The sequence below is a fragment of the Gavialis gangeticus genome, unplaced genomic scaffold (assembly GCF_001723915.1).
Source record: "Gavialis gangeticus isolate Ggan-Ray unplaced genomic scaffold, GavGan_comp1, whole genome shotgun sequence".
NCBI lineage: Eukaryota > Metazoa > Chordata > Crocodylia > Gavialidae > Gavialis > Gavialis gangeticus.
The window spans coordinates 6,315,627-6,343,066 of record NW_017729012.1 but is presented as its reverse complement, the minus strand read 5'-3'; the positions used below and the strand labels follow the sequence as shown (position 1 = coordinate 6,343,066).

At 38.6% G+C, this 27,440-nt stretch overlaps 1 protein-coding gene across 2 annotated transcripts in view; it reads left to right on the top strand.

Moving 5' to 3' along the window:
• Positions 1-27,440, top strand: part of USP32 (ubiquitin specific peptidase 32) — a 140,140-nt gene that overhangs the window by 62,130 nt on the left and 50,570 nt on the right. For both annotated transcript variants that reach the window (XM_019511114.1, XM_019511113.1), the window contains exons 5-14: positions 6,932-7,063; positions 9,505-9,612; positions 10,570-10,685; positions 11,082-11,144; positions 14,224-14,307; positions 17,747-17,808; positions 17,949-18,051; positions 20,787-20,979; positions 22,649-22,824; positions 23,410-23,550. In XM_019511114.1, the coding sequence (XP_019366659.1) occupies positions 6,932-7,063; positions 9,505-9,612; positions 10,570-10,685; positions 11,082-11,144; positions 14,224-14,307; positions 17,747-17,808; positions 17,949-18,051; positions 20,787-20,979; positions 22,649-22,824; positions 23,410-23,550 (1,178 nt within the window). The remainder of the gene's footprint in view (positions 1-6,931; positions 7,064-9,504; positions 9,613-10,569; positions 10,686-11,081; positions 11,145-14,223; positions 14,308-17,746; positions 17,809-17,948; positions 18,052-20,786; positions 20,980-22,648; positions 22,825-23,409; positions 23,551-27,440) is intronic.

Genomic DNA, 27,440 nt, shown 5'->3' with positions numbered 1-27,440 from the left:
ATTTATTATTTTTGCTGTAGCAGTGGCAGGGGGGACAAGTTGAAGACAAATCTCCAAAGATTAGTTTCTGTGCCTGGAAAATGGTATGAAATTTATAAATTTTTCCATATAAAGAACCTCATTGCTGGGGGTTGTCTTATAATCAGAGTAGTGTATTAGAGTAATTCTGGCTTCGTTTTATACCTTATCCAGTATTCTTATATAATAAAGCACCTCTCTACATGCAAAAATACCAGAGAAGAAGTGAGAGCCCCGTCTTCAACTTTCCATAGGGAAAATATAAAGCTTTGTTGATTATCCCATAGTAGCTTGTGCTCTTAACAGTAGCTATATAAGTTCCACTCCCTGGTGAAGCCAAGAGACTTTTTAAAGCATCATAAAATGATCTGTGATTTAGCACCTTTACTGGGTATTTCAGTAGGAATTGTAAGTTTTCATGAAATCAAGACATTTTTCTCACAACAAAGGCAAATGGGAAATTAATATCTCTTTGTAGTTGGCAGTATTCTAAGTTCTTTTACATTCAGCTTGTTTATGGGCCATTTTCCCTGTCATGTGTCCTTAATAGAAGTTAAAAAATGCATCTTTCAGTGTTAGAATTCAAAGAAATTTAAAACCAAATCCTTGTAAAAAACCAAAACAAACAAACAAAAAAAAATCATAACGGTAACAGGTTCCTAAATACTCAGCTGCATTGTAAGAATTAAGCTGAAAGACTGGAATTGATGTTAATATGAATCATCTAGCTCAATATAATGCATATAGCTTTGCTTCTCTAAAAGTGACTCAAACTGTGCAATACACAGCTGTGTAGGAATGGTGTTTAGCTGTAGTTAACTTAATAGTCTAGGAAATCCACATAATTACAAGGAGGGTGCGTTAGTTTCAGGATAAAACTATTTTTTTTTATTTTGTATTTTCTTTGTTGTTTACAAATGAAGTTCAGTCAAGTGGATGAGAGCAAGGGAATTTAGTTGTCCAGCGCCTTGGTTATAAACTGCACAACAAAGAAGGAATGTGGAAAGTTGGCTATAACTTAGCTAAGGCACTGAAAGTCTTTGGTAAACTATCCTGCCTCCCACTGTCTAATCTGCACTGTTTCTTTTTTATATCGCTGCCGTTGATTTCCCTTGTGGTGTAAGGTCATATAGAAATGTAATCGTCGGAATCATACAGCTTGAAATCACCAGTAATGAAAATACAGATGGGTTGAACTTTTCGGGGACAATTGCATCGGGGCATTTTTTTTTAATGACGTCATACAAAACTTTAACTCAATCTTTGCTACAGGATAAGGAAGTTATTTTGACCCAGAATTTTTAACCTTGTTGCCCATCTAAAGCAGCGAGTTCTCCTGTGAAAATTGTTGTTCTATGACTGAAGATGCACTTTTTTGGTACCTTTTAGTAGGACACTTGATTTTGGAGATTACAAAGTGAGCATTAGCCAAATATAATACATGTTTGCTTATGGAAATCTGTTCCAGAGCCAACGACAGAGCCTTACTAAATCTATTGACTCGATGTTACCACCCACCTGTTATTCAATAGGATGCCTTCTGTTCATTTTCTCAACCCTCCTCCCCTACTTTTCATTAAACTTTTTGAATAATGTGTCAGGGGCATGAAAAATTACTGTGATAAAAATAGTGAAAGTTATTAACATTGATTTAGAAACAGATAGCAAATATTTTATTGTAAAGCATCAGTGACTCCATTTAGCTTTGCTTAATGAGCCAAAACATCAAGGAAACATAAAACAATTATATTTTTTCACTTGTAAATAACATTTATGTTGGAATGCAGATGACTTTAATTATATTTCTCAGCACACAATTATAAATGAAATTTTCAAGTCACAGCAAGTTGCACACATTTGCCATTTTTAATCGAATTTTGTTCCAGTTCACTTAAGTTATGAATATTCCACAGTGGCAGTTATTTCACTTGAAAGCAAGGAGAAAAACTTTAATTGTTGCAGAACTTTAGTTTTTAGTCTGGTATCTAATATGTGCCTAATTATTTGTCTTATAGTAGTTCGAGTGGCATATCAGAGTAATAGGCATTTGAGCAAGGTAAATCAAGGAGTTCAAATGACACCATAAATTATGAGAGAATAGAGTTTAGCTGCAAGTTCAAATGACCCTAATCTTTCCTTGTTTAGCACTGTTACCTACTGCTCTTTGATAATAGTAAGGTTTCTGTTTAAAACTTAGTTTACATACCTTAATCTATAAAATAGTGTTAGTAGTCACGAAATCTAGTACTCATTCTGCGTTCCAGTATAGAAAAGAGTTTGAAATATCTGCCAAGTGTTTAACCTCCTTATGGTACTCTGGGACATAATACAGTACTTCAATAATATATTTGGCCACTTCGGGTCTTAAATGCTCTGTAGTGGTTCAGTACTTTATTGCAGCAGTGAGAGTATTACTGATATTCTTCTCCTCTCAAAACACATGGGATTTATCAGTGAAAAACATTTGTTTGACTGTTAGCAGTGTGGCTGCACATGCTGGGAGAGATCTCCTGAGTTATTGAATCCAGCCCCTGGTTCATAAATTTCTTTTATAAACTGATCAAACTCCTATCTTTAATGGTTAAATTTCTTGCCTGCACGACTGCTTTTGGAAGGCTGCTGCAGACCCTGATGTTGGGAACCTCTGAAATTCAAGCTTGAATTTGTTGATAGCTCGTGCATATTTTTTTGGTCTTGTGCCAACGTTGTTCTGCAGCTCTTAGCGCTTTCCCTTTCCCCCTACATTTTAGTAGGGAGCAGTCGCATCTCCCCTCCGCCTTTGTTTTGTGTATGGTCAGTACACCAGACTCTCATGCGATGGGCTCTCCGTTCTCCAGGTTGTCCTAGTAGTCTTTCTCTGCCCTACTTTGGCTTAAAATCACAGGGCTTGAAGGGAGGTTGGCCCAACCCCTGGTGTGAATGCAGGACTGCTACTCCGAAATTTTCCCCATCTTGTGTTTACTCAACCTCTTGAAAACCTCCACAATGTCTCCGGGTGATCTAATGGCAAGGACGTTCTTCCTGTTTTGAGTTCGCATAGCTTGAACTCTGGGGACAAGAACTGTACTTGGAGCTCCTGTTGTGGTCCCATCAGGCTCTTGTACAACAGCAGTAATATTTTCTGGTCTCTGCTGGAAAAAAACCCCGAACTAACCTGGTCCACTCTAACATTGTATTTGCCTTTTTCTTGGCTGCATATTTTAGCAGCTCTGTTGTCTTATGATCAAATTAGACACCCTGGCCCTTCTCAGTCATTTTAAACTGATAAACTCCCAGCTTTTAACAAGGCTGGTTATTTTTGGCTAGCCATGTAAATCGTTGCATTTTTGTACCATTGAATTCCTTCCGTCTTCTGTTAGTATAGAAGCTTTAGTAGCCACTGGCACTGAATGATGCACAAAAGGGCACCATACAGTCAACTGAAGGAGGCTGCTTGCATTCAGAAGCACTTTTATACATATTTAACTTTGTGCTGTTGCACTCTTTGAATAGTCATACTCCAGTTGTATTTCAAATTTTTGCCACGTGCCTTACCATTTTACCTAGGTTGTCTTAAAGTTAGTACCTTTTTTATATCTGTTAAATTTTTATGTCCACTTGCTTTTACAAGGTAAGTGGTTAGCCTCTTAAGGTGACTGGCCTCGTAAGAAGAACTTGGATAGAGCAGAATATTCTCCTTTACATTTATATTCTGTCTTGCTTAATAATAAAAAAGAGAGGAAAGCATTAAAGCAAGAAAACCCTTACTGTGGTTTAATCTTAATCTCACCACCATGTTATCCTCTTAGTCGCTGGGACATTGTATGTCACTTTAAGCAGATCTCTCTGCCTGAAATTCCAGGATCTTCTAATTGTTCATTTGATAATGACAAACAACTGCATTTGTACAAAAATACTTTTGTTCAGTCAGCCGCTGTTTTCGTAGCAATTGAGTCATTTGGAGATGAAGAGCTCTTTATATGGATGGGAGCTGGATATTACATGGAAAATATTATGGTGAACAGTAATGCAAACCAGGCTTTAGTTAAAATACTGGAAATATGGTATGCTTCTACTGTTGTGAACCAGACAGAATTGCACCATTAGGTGGGTAAAAGTAAATTTGTTTTTAGAACACATGTTGAAATTCTCGGTTTTTAATAATGCAAGCATGAATTGAAGTTAACGCTGGCTAAAGTGAAAGCTGAGACCTTTTGACTTTTAAACGAAAAGCATAATGCTGGCTAATCAGTATATGCAGCTGTAATATTCAGTAAGGAACTCCAAAAGTGTATAAATACAGTGTTAACTGTAACTGTTTTTTGTTGGCAAGGTCTTAATACATATCAAATATATAATTGTTTTGCTGTTACAAAGTAGAGGGATATTTTCCAACTATTAATTTTTTTTAGTAGATTGTCTTGTAACTCCGGAGCTATTTACCTGTCGAAAATATCCCGTTAATCTATTAATTCTTTCTATTTTATTTACAATGACTTGATTACTGCATTAAAACAAAGTGTGAGAGTTTTTATAAATACTGTGTCTACCGATCAAGAGCTGTGGTTTGGGGTCTGGCATTACTGAGCCATTATCCAGATCCCGCACATCTTGATTTGCTTCAAAGTACGAAGCAAGAACATTTTACCTACTAATAGTTTTATCTATGCAGTGGGGACAATAGGAACTGAATATTTTCAATGACGATATTTTTGTAGTCACTTCCTGTTAGAAAGTGTTTTATTGGAAGATACGTAAAGACACCAGTGCAATCTCTGCTTCAGTTTTTAATGTCTTCCAGCAATTTCTCCAAACATGAAAAGGGTGCTTCTTCAAGTAGTTTGCGTTGCATAACATTACATGCCTGCTGAGCTGTTGTAACTTGTTCACACTAATTTTAATGCAATTAAGTTACTTCTGTGTATGTGACTGAACTGGGTAGAATAAATTTAATAAAACAGCCTTTTCTCTTCAGCATGACAGACAGCACAAAAGAGTACTATTCAAGAAGCACAAATTACCAGCCTCACCTTAAACTCTGACCCAAAAATAAATTAAAAACAAAAAAATCAGATTTACATGTTAATTCCATATTTTTTCCCCCAAGACTTGACGGCTGCTTTTGCTCAGAGATGAACCAGAAACTGGCTGGCAGTTGCACTGATAGATTTTTAAGCAGTTTGATGCAATGTTTGTATTGCTTCTCAGGATTTCAGGACAGGCGTGGAAAGTGTCACTTTTTTGCTCTGCATGTCCAGCCTCAATGGCAACACCCTCCTGAATGGAATCCGCACTGTGCCATATTAGTTCACTAAATGCCAGGAATTGAGACGAAGTTTAAACATTAAACCCACCTGTGTTTTTATTTATCCTCTGCTTTTAGTCCTTGCGTCATTGTCTTGCTCTGCAGTCCAAATCAGGCCAAATAGCTGAAGCTAAACCTATTAGAAAGCTGGAATGGATTTAAGGGCTCATAACCATCTGGGAATAAGATCACAGCACACATGGTGGTTCTTAATATAGACAGCTTTGTTATTAAGTATCTCTTTGAGAAACGTTTAATTCTTACAGACGTAAAGCACTGTCGTGACGTGTACATGTAAAACAAGGGTGAAATGCTCGGGAGAAAATCCATATTTTTAAGCAGTCTTACTTTGTGGGCAGAAAGACCCCTGTTCTAGATGCTGCATGTGGAATTTTTGTTCATGGTTTTTTGTTCAAAACACTTTGTCTTTGCCACAGTTTCTTTTAGAACTTTCTTGATGAGTAGAAACTTGACACGGTTACTCGGTCATCTCATAATTTTTCAGTTAAAAGGAGGAGACATAATTTAGCTGTGCATAGATTTGGCCTTTCCTAATACTTGTTCTCATGGCTTTTTTTTCTTCTTTCATCCTTCCCCGGTTTGTTGCTGCTTCTGCTTTTGAATTAAGTTGGGAGCTCCTCGTGATAAGTTTGTCCATGGAAGCTCCAGGACATGCCAGGTCTCCAGGCCTCAGTGCGGACAGGTTCTCCAGGCACAGCTATAATGCGAGCAGTAAATAAGAGAAGAAAATAAAGACAAATGATTTTATAGTGGAAATACTCATATAATGTGGAAATGCATTTAATAATGTCTGTAAGCAACGTTAAAAAAGAATATAGTATCACTTAGTTTTTTAATTACACGGTGTTCTGTATAGGAACTTTGTTCCAGCTTTATCATTAAATTTTCAAACCTTCCCTCTCCAGTGCAGGCATGTCCTCTTCTTGTATGTTGAGTAAATACTCAGGTATATAAACAGTTGTTTTGCATCCTTACTTGAATAACCAAATGTGAGCTGTCCTAAAAAAAGCACAAACATTTAAAAAATAAATAAATAAATGCAAACATTTAAAAAAAGCTTCCTATCCAGTTAGTCACTGCTATAAGGGGAAAAAATAAGTAAAATAATAAAAGAAGCTCTAGGGAACTTAGTAGCTGACTGAAGTTAAGTCTGCCAATAATATGATATTTTATAACGTTTGTTTTTTAATTTTTAGAATACAGGTTAGACAATCAGTGATCCTCCATATGAAGAAACTTGATATTCAGCTTATTTCTTCAGAGCAACAAATAACATTAATTTGTATATGCATGAATTTGTTATAAAATTCGTTAATGGTTTCTCTTTAAACACCATGTTTTTATTGCGCTAGTGCCAGCTTTTTAAATTGCCTCTACACTGCCAAAAATGTACATGTGCAAAGCATTTGTGTATTTGTAGATGCAGCGTGTGGCTTTTCAACAATATTTTAGAAGTTCCTGTCTAGCTATGCTGTAATTCTAATATTTTAATATGGATGTAGACACTTGGGTGTGCGTTTTCTTCATTCTAACAGAAAATAAATGTTTTTTTTTTAAAGGACTTATGTTTTTGAATGTTAGAGATTTAACTTGTATTTATTTATACAGTAGAAGAATCAGACATCATCGACCTTGAAAAACGATATTGGCTGCTAAAGGCTCAGTCAAGAACTGGACGTTTTGATTTAGAAACTTTTGGCCCTTTAGTTTCCCCTCCCATACATCCATCTTTGAGTGAAGGTATGGATCCTCAAAGTTTTCTTTTGTGCAGTTATGTTGGTGTGGGTTTACGTGTTCAAAAAATACTTATACAGATCTTATAGACACATGCTACTCGAAGCTTTCCTGTGGATGCATTATTTGTTTACTAGTGTCCAGTAGAACATCCTTTTAATTCATGTTTAAGCTTATGTTGGGAAAGGATTTGTTTCTCTAAGCTCTAAATATCTGAAAACAAGAGAGAGCTTCTGTGAATCTGTTTGTTGACAAGTCTGGACTGACAAGAAAAATGCTGCCTCTGAGATGCATCCGTCTAAACTATTGGAAAAGCTGGCAGACGTTTTGATCTTTCCTGTTTAACTTAGTCTGTATTTCCTTCATGTTTCTTCCTTGTCTTTATTCAGCTTTTTTTAATATAAGAAGATGCCTTACCGTTTCCTTAGAATGGAATGTGGGCATGCTTATTCTTAAATGCCAAATAGCAGTTCATTTGTAAAGTGAAAATCCAGTATAGCAAGATTGCAATCTAGTATAAAATGAAGAGATCTGCCTTAATAGTAAGAGCTGAAGAGAGCAAAAGCACATGGCTGGCTTGGAAGACTGGTATGTTGGGGTGTAGGCCATTCTGAACTAGGTGGCGAGTCCTTTTAAGCTCCTGCTAGATTGGCTTAGCGTCAAAATTGGAATCATCGTAGGGGCGTTGTGTCCCATGTAAAATGGGATGTGTTCCACTTCTGTATACACATCCCTGAAACAATACCAGTCGTTGCTGTTTGGAACTGTTCTTACGCTCATTAGCAACTAAAATAGGGCAAAGATGCACAGCGGGTATAAACTGTCATAACTCCGCTCTGATGCAGTTCAGACAATTTATACCGTGTGAGGCTCTCTCCCTGAATTGGACCACGGCAACAAAACTATCTTTTCAGTCCTGGAAGCAGCATATCCAGTTGTGGAGTAGTACTTGGGACTGGGGCAGAAAAGCCTGAAACGCTTCTGTTGGTATTGTATCTGTTTTTGTGGATAGGAGACTTGAAATGTCCAGGCTAGCCTTTTTAGTGATGGGGAAAGACTTTCAAAAGTACCTAAGGATTTAGAAGCTTAAGTCTTTTTGAAAGCCAATTGAACTTAGACACCTAATTCACATAATGGCAGATCTTTAACAGCTCCTAAGGAGGCACAGACATCTCTAGTGATTTCAGCAGGAGTTGGGCTCAACACAGCTCTTGGAAAGCCAGCTGGGTACATTTTTAAGCCTTTTACAAATATGGCCTTTTTCTGACCACTTGATCCTGACCACCCTGGAAACTAATTCTGTGTCTGCACTGATGTTTAGGGCTGACCTTGAGGTTGTCCTCAACCGTTCTAAATCACTTGCTATGCCTTTTTTCATCTCTGCCAGAACTAGTCGCCTACGTAGTAGCTGGCCACATTGTGCTGCTTATTTTACAGCATGATGCTGAGATGGTTTCTAGGTTCCGTTCTCAAGTCTGTCTGGGAATTGGGATGCAAGCTACTTGCATCTCTTTCCTATTTGCCTCTTGCATGCAGTAGAGCGGGGTGCAGAAGGCCAGGAAATCAGGGACTGGGGAGGGGCAGGGGTTGTGGGAAAACTTTTGGGTGACTTCTTATGTTCCAGGTGTATTGCATGTAGGTAAGTTCCAAATACACTGCAGAGAAGGAAAGGGTAAGGATATGGGCAGAGCTAGGATTAACCTCGTACCCAGAAGTTCAACAGCGCTTCCAGGATCAAGCTGGACAGGCACCAGTGTCTATGGGCTTCAGGACAACCTTGAAGTTTGACCCTAACTATCAGTGTATGCAATCTAAAGCTATTCTCACACTCGCAACAAAAATGCTTGTGTAAGTCTTAAACACAAGGGAGACACCAGGTTTGAGACTCGGGCTGCCGGGCAGGAATTAGGGAGGTGTTTGTTTCTGGCTCTATTTTGCCATGAGTAAGTCACTGAACCTGATTTTCTTGGTTTCCCCACGTGCAAAATGAGCATGTTGGCTGCTTGCAGATGTTAAAATAAAAAACAAAAACAGCGCATTAGTTGGACCCGGCTCGCCCAATATCTGTATAGTTCGAGCGCTTCAGTGGGGCGCTTTTGGCACTTTTATCTAATGGCTGATTGAATCGGCCATTAGATAAAAGTGCCAGAAAGCCCCACTAAAGCGTCAAAAGCTCTATCTATACAGATGCGGTGGAGCCAGGTTGAACTTACACATTTTGTCTTTTGGTAAGCTGTGGGTTTTCGGGGAATTTTTACGTTGTTTTAATTTTTCATCTTTGTCAGCAGCCATTAATGCTCAGGTATTTGTCATGGACACTAAAAATAAATTACTGTCACCTAATGTTCCTACCTTGCTGGAAAATCTGAAGCTTTTATATTAAAGCTAAATATTTTTGTTGGCTTGTTTGGTTGGACTCAGTGTGGTGACGCTTCTGTGGTTTGTAGGTTTGTTTAATGCATTTGATGAAAATCGTGACAATCACATAGACTTTAAGGAAATTTCCTGTGGGCTTTCAGCATGCTGCAGGGGACCCTTGGCAGAAAGGCAAAAATGTGAGTGTACAAAATATTGTCCATTAAGCTGCTAATTATAAGAAATGCATCTGTTCAATTTTAGCAATTAAATTTAGTTCATTTTACACATTTTGTTTTTAAACCTGGGCTTCAGAAGGAGGTGGGGAGAAATCTCTCGAATATACACTCTTGAATTAGGTTTAAACATGAAGGTTTTATTCTATTAACTGTAGCTAAGCTTTATTAATTCAGTATATTCATATGAGTTATTCTGACTACACTCCTAGAAACCCCTTTAGAGAAGTATTTTATGTTGGTTTTCCAGACGTTCTTTTGGTACTTTAATTTTGCTAATAAATTTTTCATAGGTACAAACTGCATTAATTCATTTGTAATTCCAAATTCTGTTTCTCAGTATATAGGGACAAATTAAACATTTGGTCTTTCTACAAGATGTTCAAAAAATGATGCACTTGCTGTTTTCTCTTCTAATTAGCACAGACCAGTTTGTTGGCTGTCCAACTCTTTCCACTGCCTGTAGGCTGAGGTTCAGCTAAGTGCCGTTGAAACAAATGTTGACCCTGTGTAACTTAAAGATTGACATTTCGCTAGAAAACTGTAGGATTCTGCATGTATGTGTATCCCGAGCCATTTCACCCCACACATCGCAGAACGGAGAGAATCTGGATTTCAGTTTAGCAAAAACTTTCCTTCCCCCACCTGCTCACTCAGAAATCTTGTTTCATTTTTGTTTCATTTTTGTTTGGGGTTTGTTTGTGAAGCATCAAAGCTGTCATCAGGTTGCATCCTTGAGGTATGTGCAGGTTTTGACCTACTGTGAAGATTACAAGATGCAGTAGGCAGGGCAGGGGCGCACCTTATGCATTCAGCTTGTAAGCTTGTTTTGAAGTGAGAGGCTCAATTTAGAGCATAGCTTGTTGGATGACTCAGACCTACAAAAATAATCCTTTTTTTTTTTTCTCCTCCTCCCCTCAGTTTGCTTCAAGGTTTTTGATGTTGACCGGGATGGTGTTTTGTCTCGCACTGAACTTAAGGAAATGGTGGTTGCACTTTTAGAGGTCTGGAAAGATAACCGTACTGACAAAATACCTGTAAGTCGCGTTTTAATTTATTTGCTGCTGTTTTCTAAAGTGGCCCGTAAAAAAGAGTTTCAAGTTTCACAGTCAAAACTTCATTTAGGCAGGTTTCCCCAAGACTTTCTTGAGCTGTGTGAACAGAGGGAAGGCAGTAACAGTGTGCGCCTTGTGTAAAAGTGCAGTGGCACTAACTGTAGTAGAACTATTCACTTGCAATTTCTGCCGCTGCTAGTGTTTCAGAGACATTTTAAATGTAAAATATCAGTGGTGTGAAGACACTAATTTAAATTTATCTGTACATGTCAGAAAAATCAGGGTGTTTGGGTTTTTTTTGTCCTTTTGGGCCTGGATTTCCTGGCATAACTCTAAATGCATTTAACACTTTATTTTCTAATACCTTCATTTGTCAAGGAATTGAACAAGGATTTATCTGAAATCGTGGAAGACGTTTTGAATGCACATGACACCACAAAGGTAAGAATTTGCTGTTCTTGCCTTTTACCTTTTTAATAGGAACTTGAAAATAGGAAGCTATGGGGTGTAGGGTGTTCTTCTTCCACAGGTGCTTTCCTAAGAAGCGGGTTGAACCCTTGATGATAAAAAAAGATGAGCACAATTAAAAATTGAATTATTTTGCAAACAAAAAATTCCAGAAATATTTTAGTTTTTTCATAAAGGTATTTTAAAATAGAGTTGAAGTGAAATGAATAAAATCAAAGAAAATGAACTTCTCAGCCTAGGAGTGTTTTTAATAAAAGATTCCCTTCTAGGAAAATGTCACCTTTTCATTAAAGCTTTCCAGGTTTATCCATTAGGGAAAGAGTATGTACTTGACTTTAATAAGCCATCTTTCTATATGAAAATCAAATCCAGAGTAGATAAGCAGCAGAAATTAATCACCATCATGGTAATACTAGACTTTATTACATTTGATTAATACTGCTATAATAAACCTGGTGTTTTCATTTCTCTTTGCAGATAAATTGACCTGTTTTGAAAAGCTAATATTATTTTCATGTATAATGAAGTACATACTTGCAGTATTGTCACAAATCAAGTAGTTGGAAAACATTCTGGCAGCACTTGTCCTGACTTTCTGAGATGTTAATAAAATGTTTCCAGATTTTAGAAATAGTAATACCATATGTGGTGCTTTTAGACCATTTTATATACATTTGGAAATGCAGTTCATAACATTATTGGTTCAGGATGGTCCCAATACTTGCAAGCACACACAATATGATTCTGTTATTTCATTTCCTTATAACTTCCAAATGAATAAACGTTATAAGAAGTTCATAAAAACTACAAGCTAGTTACAATAGTGAGCAGAAATGCTTGATTGCCTCCTTGAACAGCTGCATAGCCTGACTCTCTGCGCTTCAGAAAATTGCAGGCATACCATTTGGTAGAAAGAAACTTCCTTTACTGTAAGAGTAAAAAGTATTGCCTCTGTAATGATGTGCCTCTCATCCGTTCAGGTTTTTATTGTTTCGCCTTCAGGAAAGGTGGCCTTGCAAGCTTATCCCTAGGGTTTAGCAAAAACGGAAAAAAGCCTTATTTCTTAGCAGAGATAGGTATGGAGTGGACTTGTCTCAGTAGATTATGATTGTAAAAGTAGTGCTAAAAAGAGATGCTAATGAAATAATTGGATAGAAGTGCCCTTTGCAGGTTACGTCATTGTGCCTCTAAACTGTAGAAAAAACAGGTGGCTACCAAAGATTTAGTAATTTATCGCTACTGTGCAAGTCCTTATGCAATTGCATCCAAGTATTAGACTGTAAAACTTCCTATTGGACAATTATAGAATATTAGAAAATGTTTCTAGAGCTGGCCATTGTCTCTATAAGTAAACAGATTGTTAAGTATTTATCTGGATTCTTGTTCAACTTTTCACCTGGATATTATGATGTTTATTCTCTGCCCAGCAATACTTTGTAATGTTGCCAAATATAATAAAATATTTGCAAATATTTTAACTATTTTAACCTTTGCTTTGATCACTGAAGTATTTTGACACTAAAAGGAGGTTTGTCGCTATTACTGACAGCAAAGGCTTAAGGAAAGGTGGAACTGAACCAACATTGCAAAATAGTAGCGCAGTTTTTAAATGCAGCAATTGGATTCCTAGTCAGTCTGTCATAAGAAATGGACTTTTCTCCCTTAAATTGTTTATGAAATAATGAGTCATTAGGAAAATGATGCTAATTTGCCATGCAAATGTCTATCCTTTGATTTACCATTTATTATTTAGAGCAATTTTAACATGCTTGGTAACATAGGAAGATTGGCCATCTATGGACTACAAATGAGTAATGGCATGATGGTCTGGAAATTATGCAAGAGGCAGGGATTTCTTAAGGTGATATTTTTTACTGCACCAACTACCTGGCTGGGATTGAGGTTAGACAAGCTTTCAAATGGAAGATGTTCTTTGTCAGGTCTCTGATGGCAGCAAGCCAGGGGCATTCGCAGGGTCTGAGGCTGTAATACTCAGTAGTTGACACACAACTTCAGAAAAACTGGGAAGCCAGCCACAACTTCTTTATCTCTACTCCCTTTCCAACCTCACTATCCTCATGGTCAAGGGAGATCTACCTAATACCTTTAAAAGGCCAACTTGGGAACAAAAATCCATGAGCTGTCTGGACACTAAGAACCAAGGACTGAACTTAATATCTGGTTTATGGCACTTTTGTAATTTATCCAACTCCAGAATTCTGTCCACCCAAGATAGATGAGAGTGACCCTCCTCCCTTCTGATCTCCCGGCAAACAGCTTCTTTTCTTCTGCTAATTGTGTGTCTACGACCCCGAGAATTTCCGTAAGCCTCTGCCGGTTTTTCCAATGCTGTGCCTGGTTTCCTGTGATCAGACTGAATGTCTTGCATTTGAAAGCTCGCTTAACTCTGTTCCAATTACGTAGTTTGTCCAATAAAAGAGATCACCTTAAGAAAATCCTTGCCTAGTGCCTTTTGTAAACTCCGAGAGGCTATTTTCATGCTGTCAGCAATTTTTCACAGCAACCAGTAAGTGAAGATGACAAGAACATTATTGAAAACAGTCTGCTTTCGAATCTTAAAGTCCCAAACCTGCAGTTGAATTGAGTGGATTTCTTCACTGATGCAGGGGGCCCATCTGTGCAAAACTTGCTGTAAGATCAGAGCCTCAGACATGTTCAATGAAGTGGCCACCCTGAGTATCCACGTACCATTTCTAGTATACTTCAGTTTATGGCAGCTTTTATATACTTAACGGGAAGGGGTATATTACAGGATCTGAGGTTCAAACCTGTCAATGGTTCAATCTGTATGTGCTCAGCACTTTTTGTTTTGCTTGGGTTGCTTGTGTGTCTGGTCTAAGATAAATACAATTACCAGTTTCAGCTTAACATCATTACCCTTCGCGGAACAAGTTTTATAGGAACAGTGATGAATGTTAATCCTTTCCAAGATGCTGCTTTTCATGCCTTGTATGACAGATTTATGTGCAGTTTTTAACAGGAATGAGTTCAGATTGATGATATTTGTTCTTTCTCACTCCTTTTAACTTAGATTGGGCATCTCACCCTTGAGGACTATCAGATCTGGAGTGTGAAGAGTGCGCTTGCCAATGAATTTTTAAATCTGCTTTTTCAGGTATGTTTTAGTGCAAATTTAAACCTTAACAATATGGTAATTAACTCACCAGTTTTTCTTTTGCAGACACGAAGTGCAGCATCAGCGTTGTGTCAACATGCTTGTGGTTTTGTCTATTCCAATAAAATGTGTTTTTGCAAGCGTGCATCACCTTGACTGAAAGATGCCCTACTTGGTTGTTATTCATTTCTGTATACTGCGAGGCATTAAAACACAATCTGATGACATGAATGTAAGCAGTGTACATAAAACTAAGAGAACTTTAGAAGTGTAACAGAAGTTAGATTTTTGTTCTTTTGGAAAATGTTTCACAGATCTAAGTAGTCTTCCAAATTTCTGAGGAAGTGATGCTAGATATGAGAAAAGGTGCTGCAAAAGCTTGCAATCACTTTTCTTTTACATTTTCTGTGAAGGCTTTCTAAAGAGCTTTTATTGGTGGATTAGTAGTGCAGCTCTTGAAAGGTGCAGTATCACATCACTGGCATAGTGCAGGTAAGCCTGAATTCAGAAGCTGAGGATCAAATGTGCACTGAATTCCTTTAATCCAGTCAAGGGATAGCCTCAAAATGTAATACAGACCCATTGTAGTGTTGTTTCATCCTGTGTGAAAATAAATAAAATAAATTCCAAAGTTGTTTTGCTCTTTGTATTGTATTCCCTGCTAGTTATCCATAGGAGTCACTGTCCTGAGAGGTGAATAATGTTATCATAATCCTCTGTAATGGAGCCACAAGGATTTGCCCTAATTTAGCTCTCATACCTTTTTAAGGTGCAGCAGAATAACCACCATTTTTCCTTATGCTTGTTAAATTTGCACCTATTTCTTCTTGAAGGGACTGATCCCATGGAAGTGTTAGGCTGCTAGTCCAACCCCTCTCTTTTGAAATCTCTTTTATATTCCCGTGTAAACTTGAAATCATATTGTGGATGCCCCCTGCCCACTCTCTTCCCATTTTTGGAAGTCATCAAAGGCACCATAGGTAAAAACACAGGTATCAGGGACAGTTACTTTCCCAAGTAATTTGATAGCATCAGCTACAGAATGTTTTTAGCTCTTGTTTAAACTGTGTCTTTAGGAAACATTGTCTTTATTTTTGTGTCCTGGTTAGCACTGAATACACTGTCTGACCTTCTTGATTAATATGTAATCAAGATATGGACATATCAGAATTAAAATAATTAATGTTTGGCATATGTGTTTTCCTTTAGTGATTTGAACTGCAGTTGTTCTGCAGTGCTTGTTAAATTTCTCATCCTCCTTTTCCCCCTTCCCTCTGGAGATGCTGCTGTGTAGGGGGGGAAGAGGGGGGTTTGTTCAGTTTGTTTTCTTTCCTTGTGTCGCTCTTTCCCATGAGGCCACCATGTTCTTATAGTCTGAGGTAGTGTCCATCCTGCATGCTTTCTTGGCTTAGGGACGCGAACACTAACCCTGCCACTTTTTGTTTGGATGTTTGCTTGGGCAGTTGCTCAGCTTGTTTCTGCCTCTGTTTCCCATCTGTGAAATGGCAAAAGTCCATTCCACTCTTAATGAAATACTTGGGAGCTACATAGGAAATTACTATGGAAGTGTGAAGCATTTGGCTCTTTTAGGAACAGTGGCTTTAGATAAGCAGCCAGCAACCTTTAACAAGCTGTGGGTTGGAAGACCCTGGCTCTGACTTGGCGTGAACTGGATGGCTTCGGCAGCACATCAGGGGTGGGGGGCTTTCCCTGCAGCACCCCGGGAGCCAGGCAGCCAGGAGCTGCAGCCTTGCCACTGTCATTTATCCCAGCCCCCCATTTCCCTGGCTGGGGAGCAAGTGCAGCTTCCAGGTAGTGGAGATCTGTACCAGGCAGCTGGAAACTGCATCGGTGCTGTTAGATGGAGTGCATGTGTGGTGGGTGGGTGTGGGTGGGGTAAGGGAGGCGAGGAGAAGTGGCATGGGAGCAGTTGGAAGCTTGACCCTGGCATAGCTGTGCACTTCATGGGCACAGGCAAAGACCTCTGGCTCCGTGGGCTTGGATCTCTGTGTTGCTGACCCTTCCTTTAGATCCAGTTTCAGCAAGTTGGTCTGATAACTGCAGGAACGGCTTTATTTTGAGGAAGTTGGTTGCACTACATTGTGTAGTACTTAATATAAAAAGAAACTGCTGTCGGAGCCAGTTGTGTTGCAGGTATTGGGAAATCTGTCACTTCCCAGGAGCTAATGCCCTTTTTGTTTTTATTCAGAATATAAAATGGTCTCACGCAGTATAAAATCAGTTTATATCAGGTGCCTTTCCAAGAGTTAGAAATCTCCAGCTGAGATTCAAACTGATTGTTTCAAAAGATGTGTAAGGAGAGATCATCCATCACCTTCTGAAAACTGGGTTGGAGACTCAGCAGCTGATCTGGCTAGACATGTCCATCTCCTTCTGTCAGTCTCTTCCCTGCCCCCTCCCTTAAGTCTGGGGAAACTGTAATCCAGGTATTGCGCCCACGCACATACTCCTCTGTACATGCATATACTTCTCCCAGCAAACGCAGTTTGACCTTGGGGGAAAAACTACAGAGAGAAACCAGCTAGAGACTCCAGCAGAGAGGAGGTGTGTAAGCCACAGAAACGGGGAATGAGTAAAATATTTCCATCCCCTTCAGCCCAGACAGAATCCCCTCCAAGTTTGGCAGCATTTGGATCCATCTAGTTTCTTCCACACCCAAGAGGGAAACAAATCTGACCCTTTGGTCTGTTCTGCACGATAAAGTTACCCTGGTAGCCCTCCAGTTTTGCTGGCAAAACCTTGTGTGTATTTGCATGCCAATCTCTGCAGCAGAGTGAGGCTTCTGCTGCTTTGCTTCATTCAGCTGCTTTTGCCCTCCCTGAATGAGTACACCACTTTGTTGGGAGAACCAGGTAGTGGAGCCAGTAGCAGAACTAGGTGTGGGCTAGTGGGGTGCAGCCCCAGGCACAGACTGAGATGGGGTGCAAGAATGGCTGCAGGCACTGCGCCAGCTGCTGCTGCCAGTAGGGCTGCAACACTTCCTAGTTAACGTCTTTGCATGTAGCCATGAGATGCAAACGGGTGTGGACAAAACGTGGCGGTTTGGGAAAGTTGGCTTAGTGTAAACAGAGCCTCTGTCTAATCAGAGCAACTGAAATACTAACCAAAAAATTATCTTAGACTGTTCAGCGAGTCAGTCAGCACAGGACAGAGGAAGTCCCACAAAATCCAAATAAAGCTATTTGCTCCAAGGGTAAAACTTCATTTTAATTTTGAGTTTCTCCCTCCTGTTTCTTTTTCCCTTGGGTGTCCATGTTGATACTTACTTTGGCTAAATGGTGCATGCACAGCTTTGTAATTAGTACTTTATAATACTCTGTTTAGTAACTTGTTATAAATGTATTTCTTCAAACTCCTCGATCTGTCTGGTCACAGTCTGGCATAGTTCAGAGTTGTCTCCTCCTGTCTTTCTGTCTAGGTGTGCCATATAGTTTTGGGGTTAAGACCTGCTACACCAGAAGAAGAGGGACAAATTATTAGGTACGTACTTTTGTGCCAGATCTGGTTTTACAGGTTTCTAGATTAGCCATCATTTTAGTATGTTGAGTGGTTTTTTTTTCCTGCTATAATTTGTTTTAAATGTTTTTGGTGATATTTATTTTCTTAATTCTTCTATATAGGGGTTGGTTAGAACGGGAAAGCAGATACGGTCTCCAGCCAGGGCACAATTGGTTTCTTATTGCAGTGTCATGGTGGCAGCAGTGGAAAGAGTATGTCAGATATGTAAGTATAGCAGTAGTTCCTGTTGGCACAGTAATGTTTCACTGTTTTGGTGTTCCATTTGTGCATGAGTTAATAAAGCAGGAGAGAAAAGAACATGATTACCTAATCAATAAGCCGATAAGTAAATAGTGCTAGAATATCTCCCATTTATCAGAGGCACCAATTGGTTTGCAGAATTATTGTCACATATTTAACTTTACACAAAGATCCCATTAAGCTGTCACACTCATCTGCGTTTTCTTTGCCATCATTGCTTGTTTTCAAGATCTTGCTAAATAAAAAACACCCTGTTGTAAATATACTTCCTCCTCCTCCTCTTGATTCATTTGGTAATAATATAACAACCAAGTTAGCTTTTGACATTACAGTCTATAAGAATGGATGTGATTTTTGTCGCAAATTGTTCTGTGCCTTTTCTTAATTAAATAAAGGGTTTGATTGTAGTTTAACTTACACAAATATCCTAAAAAATAACTGAGATGGAAAGGTAGGCCAAGCACATGACTTCTCTTGAGGTTTGGGGCAAAAACACTTTTCCAAGTTATTTTAAATGAAGCAGTGTTCCTTAAAGACTCAGTATAAAAACAGGCTAGTGAAAGCTTCACGAGCTTGAAGCTCGTGTTGGAAAAAATGCTTACTACATAAGATTTGGTTGAGGCTGGAATATAAAACTTTAGCAATTCAGTCAATAGAGAAAAATAAACTGTTTCTCCAAAGGATATATTAATATACAGGAAATGCCATAAAAATAAAGGTTTGACTTGCTTTATGAATGCAGATAGCCAAAGACCATCCAAAAATTGGAATGTGTACGTTAATTAGTGGTTTTATTACAGTTGTTCTTCAGGCACAGTAAATTGAAGAAATGTTGGTTTAATGAAGTTTTTAGCACGGTTGAGATACTAGGCGATATGATCCTTGTTATAGTGTGAGTTTTTAGTGGCACATAAGATTTTATTCCTAATACTTTTGCTCAACTCTAGAACCTCAGATTCTCTCCACGGCACAGTGATTTACAGGCCTCCATACTTTGCGACCATGTAAAGAAAATATTCAGGAGCTCTGGAGGGTCTCTCAGATCTGGATATAAAGATTTGTCATGCATAGTATTATGCAGCTAGGCTGGAATATATTACTGTTTTATGCTTCTTTTGGGTTTATTTGATGATTTTGCCGTATGACAAGCCTAGTATTTCAGTATCAGTAAATCTTACTCCCATGTACCATGATTTGGGAGATTTCTTCTGTTTCCCCCATTTTTCCGGTAATGTCCTTTGCAGAGGTGTTTTTTTGAGGATATGAGATCATCCCATGTACCTATTAACTTCTGATCATTCCCCATATTTCTCTGCCACCTTATTCTCGACTAGATTGGTTTGTTTTTTTTTCAGATATTGTCAGGTTCACTACCTTAATTGACCAGTAAGATGGTTTTGGGTGCCATGAATCCTCCTTCCACCTTCACCTTGCCTAAAGGATGAGACTGCTTGTTTTGCACTCCTTTCTTCCTGACAGTACAAAACACGGCATCCAATTGTTGTCCTGGATGGTCTACAGACTTTTGCAATTGGGTTACCATGCATGACATTTCCTTATTGTTAATGGAAAGTATTTTGGGCGAGTGTGTGGTGTTGAAATTTGTAGTTAAGCAGTTTGTTTGAAACGGTCATGGTTTAGTTTTGCTCAGCTCTTCTGTATACTAGTGAGGAATCAAGTTAAATGTTCCTGAACATTATATTTTATAGATTAGTATCAGTGCGGTTTGCAGATGGCACTGCACTCTGCTGAACTTTTTTATTTTGAAATTACCACTGAGAATTAGATCTAGGTCCATGTTTTCTTTCTGGTAAAAGATTGTTCTTTACTGCAGGGTGGGGATGATCTTATACTGAAGGAAAACTTTAAAATACATTCAAATATCTTTCAAAAAAGTTGTTCTCTTGAAATTTATTTGAAATAAAGTCATTTGTATTGAACAAGTATCAATCAAAATCCATAAGTAAGTTCCATTGTAGGCTTGAAGCTTAGAAAGAAGCATCCACCTACTTTTTTCCTATTCAGAGTTTTTCATGATGGTCCCAAATAGTTCCATCTTGTTCCAATAGTTGGTGGCTTTTTTTCTCAGGCTCTCGTGATATTACAGTGTAGCTGAAATCATTCAAAACCACCAAACATTCAAAATGGAAAGCATCTAAAGACATCAGATTTGTAGGGTAAGGAAAATAGACATAGCCCCTGCCCATGCCATCCTAGTGCTCTTCACTATTCCAGTATTCTTTCACAAATTTAAATTCACTTAATTTCTTCCAATCTTTGTAAAGGTGTTTAACCATCCAGACTCCCAAACCACTCCAAAAGACCCCTTCTTTTTCAGCCAGTTGTAAATTTATATATTAAAAGTTTATCAGCAATAACTGGAGTTCCTTAAAAAGCGCTTGCCGTTTCAGTTTCTTAGAAAAATTGGTGTTCTTTTCTACTCCAGAGTTTTCAATGAGATTCATCAGTGTAATATAAAAGTACTTAGTTCCATGATTTCAGAATGTTTCCTGCCTATGCTTGGCATTTATTTAGCAATGGAAAATAACTTTCCGTAAAGCACTTTTTAGATCTTTTAGAAGTAACAATAAAGGTGTAAAGTAATATAGCATATGAACTTTGTGTCTGTGTGATTTGCAGTTTCCAGTTTGATATTGGCTTAAAATTCACTTTTCTTTTCTTTGCCTTTCCAATTTCAGGATGCAAACCTTGTTATGATCGAATCTTCATTTGTTTTAAATGGAGGTAAGAATGCAGTCATAGCTGCTTCAACCCATGCATCAGAGCAGGGAGAAGAAAAAATGGGAGGTCTAAATTACTTCAGTGCCACAGAAGAAAAAATGTCAGATAATATTTCTACTGCCTCAGAAGCCTCAGAGACTACTAGCAGCAGTAAGCATAAAATCTTGTTTCCATAGAGGTTTAATCTAGGATAGGCCTTCAGGGAACTAAGTATCGCATGAGCTTTTGCAGCCTAAAAGATAGCAAAACTGAAGTTAGAAAAATGACATGTATGGATTGGTTTGATGTAAGAGCTTGTTTGAATGTGTGGTGGACACGCAAAGCATTTAAACAAAGCATTTTTGCTTATCTTGCAAGTTATTCTTAACATTGGGGTTTTTTTCCCCATCATCCTATCATTGTCATTTTCCAAAATATTTTTCTCCCTCACATGAACTAGCTTCCAGCTCATTGCTTATCTGTCATTGGACAGATGTTGCACAACCATCTGACCTCAGATACTGTGGGTGGGAATGAATCAGGAAATAGGCTCAGGAACATTAAAACTATAGGCAGAAAAAAAACATGCTGTTAATTTTAGGACCTCTAAAAACCGAACTGATTTGTTACAAATGTTTTCAAAACTGTGTCGTTACCAATACGACTCCAACTAAAGTAAAAACAGTGAAGGCTAGAACACATTTGTCTCTTTCTGATTAAGCATATCCCTCTGCCAGCTCTAAAGCCAGGCTGATTTAGCTTTGAGGCAAGATTTAATAGAGTTTTAGTTCCTCCCTTGCTCTGTAACTCTAGCCAGTCGGCAGTCTTTAGGGAGTGCGGTTCTGTGTGACATCTCATCCGTGGAGCTGCGCTGTGCTGTTTAGGAGCCACAGAGATGGTGGCTTTCTCTTTCTCCTTCCCCCCTTCAGTCAGTGGTCTTTGCAATGGGACCAAGAGTGGGGTAACTGTAAAAGTGCGTTTTGGACTGTCAAGTGAACTATAGTCCTGACAAGACAGGTTTGTAGAGGTATAGTTTGCACACGCACGCACACACTCTTGTATACAGAAATTAATATTTTTGCAAAAAAAAAATTCTAGGAGCAGGAAAACTTGTGGGATCTTGATTGTAGTGTAATCTTGAGAGAGTTGGGAGTGTTTTAACATATTTTTTCTTTTGTTAAGGCAGCTGAAATCTAGTCTGGTATTCCAAGCTCTGGATGGCAATATTGCATTCTTTAGAATAACAAACTGTCATGTGAGGTTAGGGGGTTTCCCCCATTATGGAACCACTTGCAGATTCAAGCCTTGCAGTTAATAAACTGTTGGGGTTTCTTCCTGTGAATTGAGGCCAAACACCAGTCAGTGTTATTCCAGTATTCTGTTATTCAACCACAAAGTGTTTCTATAGGAATGTAGGAGATGAGAACAAAGAATATATTTGCAGCATTATTGCACATACCTCCATCTCTCTCACTTTGTATGCACAAAACTAAAATCAAATATAGAAATTGGTTACCATCCACATGTCCAGAAGAACAGCATGTGTAAAATGTGTTTGGCCACATAAAATAGTTATTTTGCATATAGACTGGTATGTATGTGTACCAGCGCCCACTTGGGCATACTTGTCTTACAGTCGGTTCCCCATTTCGCAGGTGCCGATGCGTACATTACACATCGAGTCATTTGGATTTGTTTCCATATCTTTGCTGCAATTTAAGCACTATTTGAGGGGAAACTTTTCAGATAAGGATACAATTCTGTATTAAGATTATTTACTAGCTGAGCTATTTAATGTATACCAGGTACAGCTTAAACATATTGCCCATTTCCTTTACAGATACTCTTTACTCTATCACTCCAGGGACCGATATGTGTTTTGCTAGGCAACATAACACTTCGGACAATAATAACCAGTGTTTATTTGTATCCAACGGGAATATGCTGCTACAACATAATCCATCAAAACCTGGAGCCATTGATAACCAGCCTCTTGTAACACAAGAACCGGTGAAGGTAAATGTAACTGACTTAAGGAAATTAACAAGTAATAGTTTGAATGTAACTCTTTGTTACAATTTTCCAGCAGCAAAAGTGAGCCTAGTAATTGCCCAAAAGAACAAAGATCATAGCATTCAGTTAACATCTCATTTCTAGCTGAGTGTTGTCAGATGAACCCTAACAGCTTTGTGCTGATGCACATAAACCAGAAAAAAGGTTGACTGTATACTGAAAATTAAACTTACCAGTTTATTTCCTTTTCTGGTTAGAGAAGGCAGAAAGCAAACAAGCATTGCAAATGATGGAATAAAAATTAGAAATTATAACAACCCAAGTGAGGTGTAGTAATAAAGGAAAGATAAATTATAGGTATTTTATATTGAGTTTCTTTTTTAAGGAAGTGGTAAACCTTAAAATATGAGTTGTTAGTACATTTTAACTGTTGTGTTCCTGTGTGAAAAATAGTGGCTAATTACCACTTACTAGGATGCATTTTAAAATTAAAGCTTTCTCTTATATTCCTGAAGCCAAAATCTTTTGCAGCTGTGGACTCTTTTTTATCCTTTAAGATTTGTTAACTTGTGCCTTTCTGTTTTGAAGGCTGCATCATTAACAATGGAAGGTGGAAGATTAAAACAATCTCCACATCTGGTTGAAGGAAGGGATTATATAATGGTACCAGAACCAGTATGGCGAGCCCTTTACCACTGGTATGGGGCAAATCTAGCATTACCTAGACCGGTAAGTAATAAATATAGTTACTGTTTGGAACAGACACTGAAGTCCTGGATCATTACAATCCTGGCCTTGCTGTGCTTCTCCTACTTACTCAAGATTTACCAGTGAAGGCTGCCTTTCCAAACACTCCTGTATGCTATGACGAATGTGCAGAGCACCTTTAAATAATAAAACCTGTCAAGCAATCCAGAAATACTTAGACACCACCAAAATTGATTCTGAATGCAGCCCAAAGAGCTTTCTGGGAAGGAGCAGCATAAGAAACAGGATGTATCTGTCTAGCCAGAAATCATGGATCTTCATCGGGTAGCTCAGTCAGTATAGCATAAAAACTACAGCAGCAAAGGACTTTCTGAACAGTGTTGGCCCACTCATGACCAATATCACATAAGTTGGCCAAGAAATTTATCAAGGAGTTGATCAAAAAAAAAAAAAAAAGTGGCATCAAATTAAGCAGTTTCCACAGCTTGACCAAGACAGAGGTTTCCAACTATTTTCTAGGTAAGGAATACAGAAAGGCACTGAGCTGCATGTGAAGAGGAAATGTTTGGCTTTGACAGTGTTTTGCCAGAATTGCAACTCTGCTGTCTATCCTCATGTTCCGTGTCGTGTAGACAAATATGATAGCCAAGATTGGGAAGTCTAAGGTGACAGGCAAAGATCACTCTTTAGCAGCCCATTTCGCTTCCCAGCTGTAACTGCACACTTCAGAAGTGGATGATGGAGCACAGATGACTTGTAATGGCAATTGAGCTGTAGAGGTAGATGTTTCCAGCTGGTGCTGGGCTGCAAAATCAGTGTCTGGGTATCCTGGAAGAATGGACTCCCACAAGGTTTGGTGCAGACACCAATTTTATGTAATGTGTTCGCTCAGTGATCAGCTAACCACTGTCTCCAGGTGTTTTGCATAAACTGAGGATACTAGCTTGGGCTCAGGAGACTGTAACTTGCAGAGGATTGAAGAGAATCTGAACAGTGATACGAGTGCTGTAATTGGCTACTGCAGGGGAGTGAAGACTGGAACCGTTGCTTGCAGAAAGCTCAGTCAGCTTCAGCTTAATATCGTTCTCTGACCAGTTAGCAATTTGCACAAGATGTAAACCCAATATAGCTAAGGGTTAACTTTATATCACCGACTTGCACATTTGCTGAGGCAGTTCAGAAGATCAAGAACAAATTGGTAACCCTTGTCATGCTGCAGTTTCCTGGTTTGAGAAGCACACACAAGGCTTTGCTGCACTGCTCTGGTCCCCCTGTGAAGGCAGGCTTGGAATAGCCCATGTTTTCCCCAGACCCTGATCTGGGAAAGTCACAGAAAGCAGGGGAGAAGGCATGGTTGCTGACTGTGTGTCTGCTCCCACTCTTGAAATAGTTTCCACTCACCACTAGAAATGAATGTTTGTGCCTGGCCTAAGTAAGCCTTCTGATTTTTGTTTTGGGGGGGGGGGGGTGTTTAACTGCAGCAGCACCTAAAGAATCATAGTCAAGGGTGCAAATTGTGAGCCTTTTTTGAAATAACATATATCAACAGAACACACATGATTAGTTCTTGCTGGTCTGCTGATCTAACCAAGCTGTTCTCATCCTTCTTATGTGGTCGTTGTTTACAGTGGCTATACGGTTTGGATTTTGGAGTGTTCACAGAATTATATGATGTGAAAACCTGAAAGTCATGTTTTACATGAAAGTCTTATTGACGTTAAGAGTAAACACCTATTTTTAGATGGCAGCTCTGAGACATGTATTACATAGTACAAGGTCTCACTCCTCACTGGAGCCGTTACACACGGTTGAAATACAAATAACTTTCACTGGTTTGGACAGGTCCTATACTTAACATTCAAAAAGGAATAATATTCAACCTCAGCAAAATGTTGGTAGCAGAGACCATAATGAGCTTTTACATTAGACTGTTACCGCTATAGAATATTCCATAGTTTCAGTTCTAGGAAACATTACAAAATAAAACAAAACTAAGCTTAACTTGCTCTTCCCAAAGAACGAATAAAAGAAAGTGTGTTTATGAATCAGTAGTACTGTAAATTAGTATTAATTATGCTCTTATTGCATGTGTTCACTTACTGACTTGCAATGAAAAGTTTGCTAATTAGCAATGGGTCTGTCACTATGCAAGGTACATTGTATTACTGTGTTCATTTTCTTTAAATATTTGTAAAAAATAACAATAATCTTGAACAGGAGGAAATGAAGCTGAATATGTTGGTAAATATTACTGGCACTTCCTGTATTCAAACATGGTTATGTCTGAAATAGTTCTGCAGTGTGCCTGAAAGTAATTTTTATTTTCACAAGTATCAAAATTGTGTAGAATAAACTGAATTGACTGTGTGGATGATGTTGAATCTATTATTATCCTACATTTCAGTTTTTAAGTTATCCTACTGAAATGGTTCCTTGCATTAGCTGCACAACAGTTGTATTTCTGAAATAGAAATGATGATTGTACAGGGATGGTTATAGTTAAATCCTGTATTTCTCTCAGAAGATCCCTTGAACTATCACTGCATGTGGAAGGGGAAGTATTAACAAGCTATGCTCTGTCAGAGATGTTTTATGAAGCCTAACTACTGCATGTGTTGAATTATTTATCTGAATTTATGGAAAAGGATGCTTAAATCAGGGTCAAGGGAAATTGAAGTAGATTTATTAACTCTGTTTGCTTGGAGGGATGGGAAACTGTCTTTAAATTCTGTTGCATTTGCAGGATTCTTTTTTCCTTTGCGTGACTTTTAGGGCAGTCTCCCTTATCGCATGAGCTATACTTTCATAGAGATGTAAGGAGGAGTTTTTTCAATGACACCAACAGTGTTAAAGTGCTTAACTCCCACTCAAAATGAATGGCATTGAGAGGAACGTCCCCCTTAAACTCTAGTCCATGAATTGCATGGGGACTGAACAAAGTCTTTGTTTGGCATAAGATGGGAAGTTCAATGTCACGATCATAAAATTTTCTTGGTGCTGGTGCATCGTGAGGGATATCGATTTGTATCATAGTCAAATTTCTGAACCGTGTGAGATACGAAACCTTCAGATCTCCTCTAGTACTTCATTTGGATACGGTCTCCGCCACTAACTGTTCTAGGAACAATTGTCTCTTCCTATTCCACTTCTTCTTTCTGATCCCATGCACTCCAGTTTGCAATGCATTCTCCCTTGCGGCAAAGATTCCTGAGGACTGCCAAGACAAGTGACCAATAGAACGTTTTTCAGCTCCTTTTCAAGCCCTGTGGAACGGTTTCTACTTCTGCTACTTTTTAATCCACAAAAGGGCTTGAAGTCAACTATTTTTCCTCCATTGGTGCAAAATTGAGAATAGTTCTCAGCTGTAATAATCCCCCTTCCTGGAGCTACAAACAAGTCCTGAGGATCAGTCTTTCCAACCATCCAACTCTTAAGGAGTACTTCAGGCTCATCACTGCGAGGACACATTGCCAGGACAGAATATTTCCTTTTGGTTTGTCGGCAGGCTTATGAGATTGTGCAGAGTATTTGGTCATGGAAGCAGAGCCCTTTAAAAAAAAATAAGGTATTGTAGTTTCTTTAGGTCTGCCAGGTATGGATAAATTCTCCTCAGCAAGTCATAGATAGCATTCGGTTTATTCTTCGGCTCTTCAGATCGGGGTCAGCAATAACACATCCTCCTTAAAACCAGCCTAAAATGTGAACTTATAGTGGGAGGCTTCATGACCGTGAGAGCATAACTGCCCCAAAGTGCCTTGACACACACTACCAGCTCAGGCACATACACATCAAAACCAGTCTAGGCACTTGCATACCTATTACCAATTCAAGCACATACACACTATACACTAAAAATTAGACAAAAATCAGTTGTCCATACCTGCACACTCAGTACACATATCACTAATTCA